Source organism: Somniosus microcephalus, chromosome 7 (assembly GCF_052327205.1).
Source record: "Somniosus microcephalus isolate GS21.2 chromosome 7, FLI_Smic_1.0, whole genome shotgun sequence".
Lineage (NCBI taxonomy): Eukaryota > Metazoa > Chordata > Chondrichthyes > Squaliformes > Somniosidae > Somniosus > Somniosus microcephalus.
Window position 1 is genome coordinate 62,304,969 of NC_140993.1, and position 13,578 is coordinate 62,318,546.

Here is a 13,578-nt window from a genome sequence, read left to right on the forward strand (position 1 = left end):
CCCTGCACTTGATGTGTTGTTTCAGTTTAATATGTTATTTCAGTACTGTGCCTCAGACCATGCATCTCTCCCTCAGTATCGCACTGGAGTGTCAACTTAGTTTTTATGTACTACAGAACCTGGTGTGGGGTTTGAACCAGCACAATGTGATGACTCAAAAAGTGAGAGTGTTACTAACTGAGCCAAGCACTCTTAACAAATTTAGCATGGGTGTAAAGCACAAATTACTTCTCACCAATGCTAAATGTGGAGCAGTAATCGGATACCAAGGTCAAAACTGATTCTCTTGTCCAGGGAGTCTCACTCAGCTTGGTTCTGCTGTCAGGTCATGACCATCACGTATGATTCAGGTGACATTTACACTGTAACTGCAGCATCAATGCAAAGCTAAGCTGCTCTGTACTGTAACTAATACAGCCTAACACAACCTCAACTAATTCAAGTTGACGTGTGTCCAGAAATGCATTTAATTATTATATCAATGAGCTTCACCTTCATTTTTAATAAATAAATAAAATAACTTCTCTCCTTTCACCATCTGTCCTACAGGAAGGCAGTGAAGGCAACTTTAGTTCTGTTACCCCTTCTTGGCATCACTTACATGCTGTTCTTCGTCAATCCAGGTGAAGATGACATCTCACAAATTGTTTTCATCTACTTCAATTCATTTCTGCAGTCTTTTCAGGTGGGTAACCTGACCAGATAAACTGACAGCTCATTAACTGTGGGCCTAATACAATATGACAGCTTAATTTGCAAATTAGATCTTCTTTTCCTGAAGCATAATGTAACTTAAATGTTTTGCAAAGAGTTACTGTCACAATTTGTTGTAGGACTCAATTAAACACCGTTGTGTTTTACAGGGTTTCTTCGTGTCTGTGTTTTACTGCTTCCTGAATGGTGAGGTAAGTTGGACTTATTCTGTTCTGAAATAGTTTGACAGGAGCAATGGGTATCAATAATTTTAAAGCAGCATCTCATTTTAACCTTTCAATTCATTGATAAACCAAGCAGAGTAGTTAACACACTTACAATAAACAAGCTAATGCCTGTAATAAAATGGCGAACAAAGGAATGTCACACCAACACACTCCACGTTTGTCCGCTCACGGTAATGACCCAACAGTAATATCTGGGCTCAAATATGTTCCCACTAAATTAGAACAATTTTTTTTAATTATTCTGAAACATAGGTGAAGGCTGATGGCTATAGTACAAGGTTGAAAATAATAGGAGATAAAGATGTTGGAAAAATATCAGGTAGTAGTGAGTTAACATCAAATTTATGTTTTAACAGTCTTTGGAAAAAAGGAAGACTGAGGGAGGGCAAGAGTTCCACAGTGTGAAGGTGCTAGGGAAAAATGAGAGTCAGGGTCAGATGAGTCTTGGATTCAACACAGGATGCAGGGAGGATGGAGGGCATGTGTGACAGTGTACTTGGATCTATGATAGGACAAAAAAGGAAAGTGCTTATTCTTGACTTATCAAGTTCTTAAGAAAAGAGAAGACCACTTTGTGTTATTTCAGGTGCATTAAGGAAAAACGATGAATTAGAAATGAAGTGTTACAGGCTTCGTGGACCTTAATGTTCTGTCAGTGAGAGGTTGAGAACTCTATTTACATAAAGTAAAAAAGTGATTACTCATGACTCTGTATGTTGCAATATTGCAAATCACATTACTGAACATTCACAAGAGGCAATCCAAACGTAATGACAGAACAAATCTCTTGAGACCTACCTGGCCATTTCTAATATTGAAGCACCACAAATTGACATTTAAGTCAACATGGATTTCTATTCACATTTACTGCTTGTTACTTCAAGATGTTGCATGTATTAAATAGATGTGATGAATCATTCTCACTGTTGACTACCCACTAGGTTTTCAGAGATTATAGTCCCGTTTTAACCCAACCAGTCTAGTGGGAACGGGCCAAATGCTCGTTTTATACCCCTCCAGATTTTACGCTCCATTGACTTCAACGGGACGTAATATCAGGCAGGTGAAAAACATGCATCCGACCTGAACCTATCCCATTGGCGCCAGCCGAGTTAGCTTAAAACCGGGGCTTATAGGTCAAGAATATGTAAAATAAGAAAGCAAAATGGGAACTGACTTGCACATTATACATTTGCATTAGTGGAGGCTGATTCTCATATACATGCCATATATTTTAGTGCCGACACACTACAAAATCCCATTGTTGTGGGTTCTGTTTTCAAACCACACTGACTTTGAACTTTTCTTGGCAAATTTTGTATTAGAATATGGAGCAATGTCCCATGTTATCACTAGTTGCAGAGCAGCATAGGAAGCCTACCCATTTAGTGTGGCAGAAAATGATGCATGGCACAGGGAGACATCACATGCTAAGGAGCAAGAACTTCCAGGTCAAATATAGCATGTAAAGTTCCTTCATCATTTGCCCTAACAATATGCTTTAAGCTATTAAAAGTTGGTTGAAACTTCCCACATTCATTTCAAATAGGGTCCACACTACCAGTAGAAAGAGGAAGCTGTGGCTTGGATTCAAATCCAAGTGCCAGAGGTCAACAGTCAGGATGGAGCCCATTGAACCACCCAGACCAGCACACTACCGATTCTACCACCCTGTGCCCCTTAAATTTAATTAGCGCTGTCTATACCACTAGGTGGAGCACATTGTGAGCCCATCATAGCCCATCTTGCTCTGGAGTAGTATGTTCTGGCTTTCATTAACATCGGTCATTTCTGCAACCGCCGACGTGAGTCCCACCTGGTGTGTTGCCTCCCTGGTGCCAGGGTAAAGGACATCACTGAGAGGGTGAAGAACATTTTGAGGAGGGAAGGGGAACAGCTGGAAGTTGTGGTCCAGGTGGGAACCAATGACATAGGAAGGAAAAGGGTTGAGATCCTACAGGCAGAGTTTCAGGCGTTCAGGAGGAAATTAAATAACAGGACCTCAAAGGTAGTAATGGCTGGATTACTCCCAGTGCCACGTGCTGGTGAGTATAGGAATGAAACAGATTAACACATGGCTGGAGAAATGGTGCAGGAGGGAGGACTTTGGATTGCTGGGGCATTGTGACCAGTTCTGGGGCAGGAGGAAGCTGTTCAAGGTGGATGGGTTGCACATCCACAGAACTGGAACCAATATCCTCGCGGGAAGGTTAGCTAGTGCTGTGCGGGAGGGTTTAAACTAATTTGTCAGGGGGGTGGGCATCAGGATGAAACATTAGAGAGGAGAAACAAGATGATAGAGGACTGGAAGAGACAAATAGCACTAGAGTAAAGAATAGGAGGGATCAGACAGAGGGCAAATGCGAGGCAGTCTAAGATGGGTTTGGAGTGCATCTGCGTAAATGCACGTAGCATGGTAAATAAGGTTGGTGAACTGCAGGAACATGTCGCCACATGGGACTATGATATAATGGCAATAACAGAGACCTGGCTCAAAGAAGGGGAGGATTGGGAACTTAATATTCCTGGCTTAAAGGTATTCAAGAAAGATAGGGAAGGAAAAAAAGTAGAGGGGTGGCAGTATTGATTTAAAAAACTATTATAGCATAAGAAATAGGAGCAGGAGTAGGCCATTTGGCCCCTCGAGCCTGCTCCGCCATTCAATAAGATCATGGCTGATCTGGTCTTGGCCTCAACTCCACTTTCCTGCCCGCTCCCCATAACCCTTGACTCCCTATCGTTCAAAAATCTGTCTATCTCCACCTTAAATATATTCAATGACCCAGCCTACACAGCTCTCTGGGGTAGAGATTCCAAAGATTCACGACGTTCTGAGAGAAGAAATTCTTCCTCATCTCCATTTTAAATGGGTGACCCCTTATTCTGAAACTATGCCCCCTAGTTCTAGGCGCCCCCTAGTTCTAGATTCCCCAATGAGGGGAAACATCCTCTCTGCATCTACCCTGTCAAGACCCCTCAGAATTTTATACATTTCAATAAGATCACCTCTCATTCTTCTAAACTCCAATGAGTATAGGCCCAACCTGCTCAACCTTTCTTCATAAGACAACCCCTTCATCTCAGGAATCAACCTCGTGAACCTTCTCTGAACTGCCTCCAATGCAAGTATATCCCTCCTTAAATAAGGAGACCAAAACTGTACACAGTACTCCCGGTGTGGTCTCAGCAGTGCCCTGTACAGTTGTAGCAAGACGTCCCTACTTTTATACTCCATCCCCCTTGCAATAAAGGCCAACATATCATTTGCCTTCCTAATTACTTGCTGTACCTGCATGCTAAATTTTTGTGTTTCATGTACAAGGACCCTCAGATCCCTCTTTACCATAGCATTTTATAGTCTCTCTTCATTGAAATAATAATTTGCTTTTTTATTTTTCCTTCCAAAGTGGATAACCTCATTATACTCCATTTGCCAAATGTTTGCCCACTCACTTAACCTATCTATATCCCTTTGCAGATTCTTTGTGTCCTCTTCACAACTTGCTTTCCCACCTATCTTTGTATCATCAGCAAATTTGGCTACATTACACTTGGCCCCTTCATCCAAGCCATTAATATAGATTGTAAACAGCTGAGGCCCCAGCACTGATCCCTGTGGCACCCCACTAGTTACAGTTTGCCAACCTGAAAATGACCCATTTATCCTGACTCTCTGTTTCCTGTTAGTTAGCCAATCCTCTATCCATGCTAATATATTACCCCAAACCCCATGAGCTCTTATCTTGTTCAGTAACCTTTTATGTGGCACCTTATCGAATGTCTTCTAGAAATCCAAATACACTACATCTACTGGTTCCCCTAATCCACCCTGCTCGTTACATCCTCAAAGAACTCTAGCAAATTTGTAAAACATGATTTCCTTTTCATAAAACCATGCTGACTCTGCTTGACTGTATTATGATTTTCTTAATGTCCTGCTACCAGTTCCTTAACACTTGACTCCAGCATTTTCCCAATGACAGATATTAGGCTAACTGGTCTATAGTTATGGGAACGGTAGCATAGTGGTTATGTTACTGGACTAGTTAATCCAGTAGGACCTGGACTAATGATCTGGAGACATGAATTCAAATCCCACCATGGTAGGTGGGGAATTTAAATTCAATTAATTAAATAAATCTGGAATAAAGAGCTAGTATCAGTAATGGTGACCATAAAACTACTGGATTGTCGTAAAACCCATTTGGTTCACTAATGTCCTTCAGGGAAGGAAATCTGCTGTCCTTACCTGGTCTGGCTTATATGTGATCCACAGCAATGTTGGTTAACTCTTAACTACCCTCTGAAATGGCCTAGCAGGCCACTCAGATATAATAAACTGCTACAAAGAACAACAGTTCAAGAATGCAGCTCACCGCCACCTTCTTAAGGGCAATTAGGGATAGGCAATAAATGGTGACACCCACATCCCATGAATAATTTTTTTTTAAGTTTCCTGCTTTCTGTCTCCCTCCTTTCTTTAATAGGGGTGTTACATTTGCGGTTTTCCAATTCGCTGGGACCTCTCCAGAATCTAGGGAATTTTGGAAGATTACAACCAACGCATCCACTGCAGCCACTTCTTTTAAGACCTTAGGATGCAGGCCATCAGGTCCAGGGGACTTGTCTACCTTTAATCCTATAAGTTTGCCTAGTACTTTTTCTCTAGTGATAGTGATTGTTTTAAGTTCCCCCTCCCTATAGCCCCTTGATTATCTATTATTACTGGGATGCTTTTAGTGTCTTCTAGATATGTGAAGACCGATACAAAATATTTGTTCAAAATATCTGCCATTTCCCGGTTTCCCAATATTAATTCCCCAGTCTCATCCTCTAAGGGACCAACATTTACTTTAGTTACTCTCTTCCTTTTTATATACCTATAGAAACTCTTTCTGTCTGTTTTTATATTTCTTGCTAATTTACTCTCATAATCTATCTTCTCTCTATTATTTTTTTAGTCGTCCTTTGCTGGTTTCTAAAAATTTCCCAATCCGCTGGCCTACCACTAATCTTTGCATCATGGTATGCCTTTGTTTTCAATTTGATACCATCCTTAACTTCCTTAGTTAGCCACAGATGGTTCATTCTTCTCTTAGAGTCTTTCTTTCTCACTGGAGAGGGGTGATGTATGTAATGGGTCAAAGGCAGAATCAATTTGGTTAGAATTAAGGAACAATAGAGGAGCTATTGCTGGGTGTATACAACAGGCCACCAAATAGTGGGAAGGAGATAGAGAAGCAGATTTGCAGGCAAATTACAGAAAGATGCAATAACTACAGAGTAGTGATGATGGGAGACTTCAATTATCCTATTATAGACTGGGATAATAACAGTGTAAAGGGAAAAGAGGAGGAGGAATTCCTGAAATGTGTAGAAGAGAACTTTCTTGATCAGTGTGTTTCCAGCCCAATGAGGAAGGAAGAAGTGCTGGATCTAGTTCTAGAGAATTAAGTGGAGCAACCATCGGATCAAATCAAAGCTCTGCAGTCCTGCCACATCCAGTCGTGAGTGGTGGTGGACAACTAAACAGTTAACAGGAGGTGGAGGCTCCAAAAATATCCCCATCCTCAATGATGGTGGAGCCCAGCACGTGAGTGCAAAAGACAAGGCTGAAGCATTTGCAACTATCTTCAGCCAGAAGTGCCGAGTGGATGATCCATCTCGGCCTCCTCCTGAGGTCCCCAGCATCACAGATGCCAGTCTTCAGCCCATTCAATTCACTCCACGTGATGTCAAGAAACGGCTGAAGACACTGAATACTGCAAAGGCTATGGGCCTTGACAACATTCCGGCAATAGTACTGAAGACTTGTGCTCCAGAACTAGCTGCGCCCCTAGCCAAGCTGTTGCAGTACAGCTACAACACTGGCATCTACCCGGCAATGTGGAAAATTGCCCAAGTATGTCCTGTCTACAAAAAGCAGGACAAATCCGACCCGGCCAATTACCGTCCCATCAGTCTACTCTCAATCATCAGCAAAGTGATGGAAGGTGTCATCGACAGTGCTATCAAGTGGCACTTACTCAGCAATAACCTGCTAACTGACGCCCAGTTTGGGTTCCTCCAGGGCCACTCAGCTCCTGACCTCATTACAGCCTTGGTCCAAACATGGACAAAAGAGCTGAACTCAAGAGGTGAGGTGAGAGTGACTGCCCTTGACATCAAGGTAGCATTTGATCGAGTGTGGCATCAAGGAGCCCTAGCAAAACTAAAGTCAATGGGAATCAAGGGGAAAACTCTCCATTGGTTGGAATCATACCTAGCACAAAGGAAGTTGGCTATGGTTGTTGGAGGTCATTCATCTCAATCATATGACATCACTGCAGGAGTTCCTCAGGGCAGTGTCCTAGGCCCAACCATCTTCAGCTGTTTCATCAATGACCTTCCCTCCATCATAAGGTCAGAAGTGGGGATGTTCGCTGATGATTGCACACTGTTCAGCACCATTCGAGACTCGTCAGATACTGACGCAGTCCGTGTCCATATGCAGCAAGACCTGGACAACATTCAGACTTGGGCTGACAAGTAGCAAGTAACATTCGCACCACACAAGTGCCAGGCAATGACCATCTCCAACAAGCGAGACTCTAACCATCTCCCCATGACATTCAATGGCATTACCATCGCTGAATCCCCCACTATCAACATCCTGGGGATTACCATTGATCAGAAACTGAACTGGACCAGCCATATAAATACTGTGGCTACAAGAGCAGGCCAGAGGCTGGGAATTCTGCGGCGAGTGTCTCACCTCCTGACTCCCCAAAGCCTTTCCACCATCTACAAGACACAAGTCAGGAGTGTGATGGAATACTCTCCACTTGCCTGGATGAGTGCAGCTCCAACAACACTCAAGAAGCTTGACACTATTCAGGATAAAGCAGCCCGCTTGATTAGCACTCCATCCACCACCTTCAACATTCACTCCCTCCACCACCGGCGCACTGTGGCTGCTGTGTGTACCATCTACAAGATGCACTGCAGCAACTCGCCAAAGCTCCTTCAACAGCACCTTCCAAACCCGCAACCTCTACCACTTAGAAGGACAAGGGCAGCAGACACATGGGAACATCACCACCTACAAGGTCCCCTCCAAGCCACACACCATCCTGACTTGGAACTGTATCGCTGTTCCTTCACTGTCGCTGGGCCAAAATCCAAAATCCTGGAACTCCCTTCCTAACAGCATATGGACTGCAGCGGTTCACCACCATCTTCTCAAGGGCAATTAGGGATGGGCACTAAATGCAGGCTGAGCCAGCGATGCCCACATCCCATCAATGAATAAAAAAATTAAAAAATGGAGCATGTTTCAGTGGGGGGAGCATTTGGGGAATAGTGATCATAATATCATCAGGTTAGTAGAGTTATGGAAAAGGACAAAGAACAAACAGCATAAAAATATTTAACTGGAGGAGGACTAACTTCAGTTAGTTGAAAAGTGATCTGGCCCAGGTGGATTGGAATCAAAAATTGGTAGGCAAAACAGTAATTGGACAATGGGAGGCCTTCAAGGAAGTGATGGTTCAGGTACAGAATAGATACATTCCCACAAGGGAGAAAGGAAGGGCATCCAAAGCTAAAGCTTCCTAGATGACAAAAATACATAGATTAAAATGAGACAGAAAGAGGAGGCTTATGACAAATGTAAGATACATACTACAGTAGAGAACAAAGCTGAAGATAGAAAGTGGAGATCTAAAAATGGGAATGAGGGGCAAAGAGAGAGTATGAGAATAGATTAGCGGCTAACATAAAAGGGAATGCAAAAGTATTTTATAAACATATAAATAGTAAAAGGGTAGTCAATGGAAGGGTGAGGTCAATTAGGGACTAAAAAGGAAATTTTCTTGTGGAGGCAGAGGGCATGGCTGAGGTACTAAATGAATACTTTGCATCTGTCTTCACTAGAGAAGAGGATGTTGCCAATGTAGCAGTAAAGGAGGAGGGAGTAGTGATATTGGATGATACTTGAAAGATTGGCAGTGCTCAAAGTAGAAAAATCATCTAGTCTGGCTTGGATGCATCCTAGGTTACTCAGGGAAGTATGGGTTGAAATTGCGAAGGCTCTGGCCACAGATTTCCAATCCTCCTTAGTTATGGGGTTGGTTTCAGAGGACTGGTGGTTTGCAAATGTTACAACCATGTTTAAAAAAGGGGAGAGGGATAAACCCAACAACTACAGACCAGTCAGCTTAACATCGGTGGTGGGGGACAATAATCTGGGACAAAATTTATTGGCATTTTGAAAAACATAGGCTAATAAATGAAAGTCAGTACTGATTTGTTAATGGCAAATCGTGTTTGACTAACTTGATTGAGTTCTTTGATGAAGTAATGGAGAGGATTGATGAGGGTAGTGTGGTTGATGTTGCATATGTGGACTTACATAAAGAGTTTGATGAAGTACCACATTATAGTTGATGGAGACACGGGAGGAATTTTTCGGCGGGTCGAGTAGGAAATTTTTTTTTTGACAGCGGATCAGGACCCCGCTGTCAACCCACCGCCACACGACTTTCCCAGATGTCGGTTCTGTCAGGGCTGAACAGAACCAACACACAGTGGTGGGGAGGCAATTCAGGTCATTATGACCTTGTTAACAGCCCATTAAAAAGTATTTTGAGCTCACCTTACCATTTTACGAGGTCACCCACGGGGTCCACGCTGCTCGGGGATCACATCATGTAAGCAGGTCGGGAGTTGTATGGCCATGGGATCAACTCATTACTTGACAGCTGCGAATGTGCTATAAAAGCTCCCATCTCACAGCTGTTCACTTTCCAAGCTCAGAAGCTGTTGTTTACTATATTTGAGAGACTGATTGAGCTTTATACAGGTTGCAAGTGTTTGGAGCAAACTCTCTATCCAATGTCACCCCTTTGGAACAATCTCTCTCACTGTTGACAAATCGCTTCTGTCATCTCAAGTTCACCTGCCATCTATTCCATCAGCATCGGTGCCCTTGAAACTATCTCACCTTGGTCCTCAGAATCCCACCACAATCAGCCCCAACACTAGCAGCACCAGGCACACCAACAGCAGTAACAACAACACCAACCTTCTCCGCATTCACCTGATGCTGCACAGGACGCAGGGTATCAGCACCCAACCACATTGCTGCCTGGGAGGCCAGGGATGGCCTCACCATGGCCAGATTTACTTCACTTGACTCTGTAAACCCTGGCTGCCACATGATGCACTAGGTTGGCACCACCCTACACCAGCACCATAAAGCATCCCTACAATGCCCAAGCCATTCCTTTCACACTCATCACCATTGCGGTGGGTACCGTTATGTCTCACCATTCACTGCAACCCACTAAGCCACTTCCAAAGGTGCACACAGATCTGTTCAATAACGCAAAGTGTTGAAAATAGAGGTTTCAATGTTTGACACCACATTAACAGAAACTTTACATGAACATTGGCTAAAACACGCAAGTGCCTACCCTTGTGTGTTGTTAGTTTGTATGATTGGACTAGGATGAGGGTGAATGTGAGGGGTGTCTAGTGAGATGGGGAAGTGATAATGTAGATAGAGAGGGATAGGTGGAGGTGCAAGGTAAGTTGGTGTGAGTAAGGATGTGCAGGAATAGGGTATAGAAGGCAGAGTGATGGGGATGTGATGAGTGGCACAGCAGGATGAGGTTGAGTGTGGCTTTGCAGTAACGTTTCGTGATCTACTGAGATCATTGAAAGGTTTGCGCCACTGCAGCCTGGTCCTCCTGATGACATCCCCGCTTGTGTCCTCCTGTGCAATGTGCATTGGTCTCCTGGGAAGGTCTCTTCAGCCCATTGGAAGGGAAGAGAACCTCCCTGCTTGCTGTGACTCCCTCCATAAGCATATAGAAGGAGTCTTGGGAGAGCCTGGGTGCAGCCATGCACTGTGTGCACTGCTTGTCAGTGTTTGCAGCACCTCAATGCTGTAGAACACTGACAACACAACTGTCAAAATAAATTTGCGCGCAGTCCCTTTAAGGAAAACGGCTGATGACGCGTCATCAAATGACGTCCCCAGACCCACTTCCTTCACTTGGCCGGCAAACCTGCTGGGTGGGCTTAACAAGCCCAATCAATGTAAAATCATTCTACAGAGCGGGCTGAGCCAGCAGCGGGGTCGGGACCCGCCAATGACGTCGCCCGCCACAGACCCGCCAAGGTAGGGGAAATCGCAGCCAGTCTCAAAAGTAGAAAAGTGTTTAATTTTCCATCAGTGTCACCCTTCACATTAATGATAAAATGTAACACAAAATGTCACCAAAATTCACATCAAAAAGCAAAGGACAAGCAATTTTGTTTGCTTCTGCTGTTTCTTTAAAGGAGATAGTATATTGTCATTTTCATCACCTGCTATCTTCATAAAGTAATCCACTAATTTTGAGGTAAGGTTAGAGAGCTTGCTGGTACTTATTCCTTTACCTATTGACTATAAGAGGAAAAAACAATTTGGAGCAAGAAGTACAAGAACGTCAGAATATCCCGAGTGAGAAAAGGCCTTTAACCAGATCAAGCTCACTCCATCTGGAGTCCACGTAAGGTTATTCTATCCTTGAACTAACACCCGCATCAACTGTTGATCTCCTACTTTAAGGAAGATTAAGTTCCTTCTTCTACCTCTACTAAAAAAATCCAGCAGTATTATTAAAACCTCTATGACCTTCAATCCTCCTCAACAGATATCAAGGGACCCACTGGTGTATCACACCTTTTTAAAGGGGTGATTCCAATGATATCCTGATAGTCTTTTCCACATATCTATTGTCTTATGGCGCAAATAGGGTTTTTCCTACTCTCTAACCTTGATTGAAGCTTGTGAGTGTTGTACTTATGTCCTCTATTCCTTTTATCATTGTTTAGGATACTCTTTCACTGCTACCTTTTGTCCTGAAGCTGTATAACCAATCTAGCAAGCTGGTTCCTGTAGTGTATGTAACCGTTCTACCTTTAAGAGAACTATTGTATGTAACCGTCCACCTTTAAGAGAACTATTTTAGGTGTTGCACTACTTTATCTTGGCTGCGGTATACTGTAATACCGGTGGTGACCACACCGGTATATAAGTGCTGTGTAATGAGTGATTGGGCAGATTCGCCCTGACCTTCGAATAGTAAAGTCCTGTTAAAGTTTACTCTTGTAGTCTGTGTAATAATTTGCAATATAACACACAGATTTTACAGTTCCAAACCAATATTTCACATTAGCCAGTGTTCTGCACCATTGGTTTATACAGTCTAGGAAGCATCTTACCCTGACCTAAATAGAGTATTGTGATGGTTAGAGGAACATTAACTATGTGTGCAGCCATTGACGTGTTGCTAGCTTAAGCATCTGAGCAAACGTAATGGCCCAGAAATTGGTATCGGGGGCTTCCCGCGGGTGCAAGCCCCCGACCTACACTTACATAGCGCGCCGACAGTTGAAGCCTGGCCCTGCGTGGATTTCCTGTCAGTGGCCCGGTTCAGCTCCCGGCGCGCTGTGCTTGCATGATCCAGCGGCGTAGTTAGTTCGATGAGCCGGCTGGGATCACGTGAGCACTGGGCAACCAATCGGAGGTTGCAAAAGTTCATTCATGAGTTTGATAGTAAGAACTGTCAAACTCATGAAAACTCCAGGTGCCCAAAACAGTACTTAAGCTTCAAATAAAAGTTAAAAAAAAATCCCACTAATTAAATGAACTATTAATAACTGTAAAAAAACTAATTTAAACAATTATTCAAATTTTTGAAAAAAACAATTTTTTAACAAATCGGGTCTAAAAATACACTTACCTTACTGTAAAGCCTTTAAAAATAATAAACCTGTGGGAAAATGTTTCTAACTTTAATTGCTAGACCACTTACCTTTTAAAACTAAGTACTTACGTCTGCTTTTTTCTCGCGTAAAAACTGGAGGCCTTATCGCACGGGCAACCCTGTAAAAAAAAAGGAATTTCAGCGCGCACGCGCAGACTCCTGCACACACGCGTTCCACCTCTGAACCCCTTGGTTCAGAGGAAAGGAAATGCCAGTTTTCCACGCATGCGCTGTGCATGCAGAAAGCCGGCACTTCCATCGGGTCCACGCGTGAGTACACGGTGCTTACTCACGCGTTGGGACCCGAATTATTGGGCCAATATATTTTTATTTCTATTAGCTACTAGATCGAGTAATGAGTGTAAAGGCCACAAATTGACCATAATTGCTTTACCAGGCTGAAAGAAAATATATGGTTCTTATTGTGAATTTATTGGGGTAAATTTTGGTCTGTGGTCCATTTTTGGACCCAGACTCGGCAATTCGCAACCAGCACGCACCCGAACCGACAGGCCCAAGGATCAATGGAAACTAGTCCTGAGGTCTCATGAGCAGACCCGAAGAGGTGCTGGTCATGCCTCCACAGGCAGCTCGCCTGATTAAAGAGATCAATGTCAGGCCACCTGCCTCATCGGCAGTGTCCCTCAGGTAAGTGCCGGAGGGGAGATTGGAGCTGACTACAGGTGGGGTGGATCTTGACATCCTGGGAGGTGGGGAACATTCCTGCTCCTCCCACTCCAGAGTAACTTTTTTTTTTAAAGGAAAAATTGAGCTTACCACTTGTGGTGGGATGGGCCTGGCGTCTGCTCCTCTCATTGCGACTAATGTCTGGATGGGGT

The 13,578-nt window shown here is 43.5% G+C and overlaps 1 protein-coding gene across 1 annotated transcript in view; it reads left to right on the forward strand.

Moving 5' to 3' along the window:
• Window positions 1-13,578, forward strand: part of LOC147114657 (corticotropin-releasing hormone receptor 2) — a 392,400-nt gene that overhangs the window by 361,556 nt on the left and 17,266 nt on the right. Inside the window, exons 10-11 of the mRNA XM_085992504.1 lie at window positions 550-685; window positions 864-905. Coding sequence (XP_085848630.1) covers window positions 550-685; window positions 864-905 — 178 coding nt within the window. The remainder of the gene's footprint in view (window positions 1-549; window positions 686-863; window positions 906-13,578) is intronic.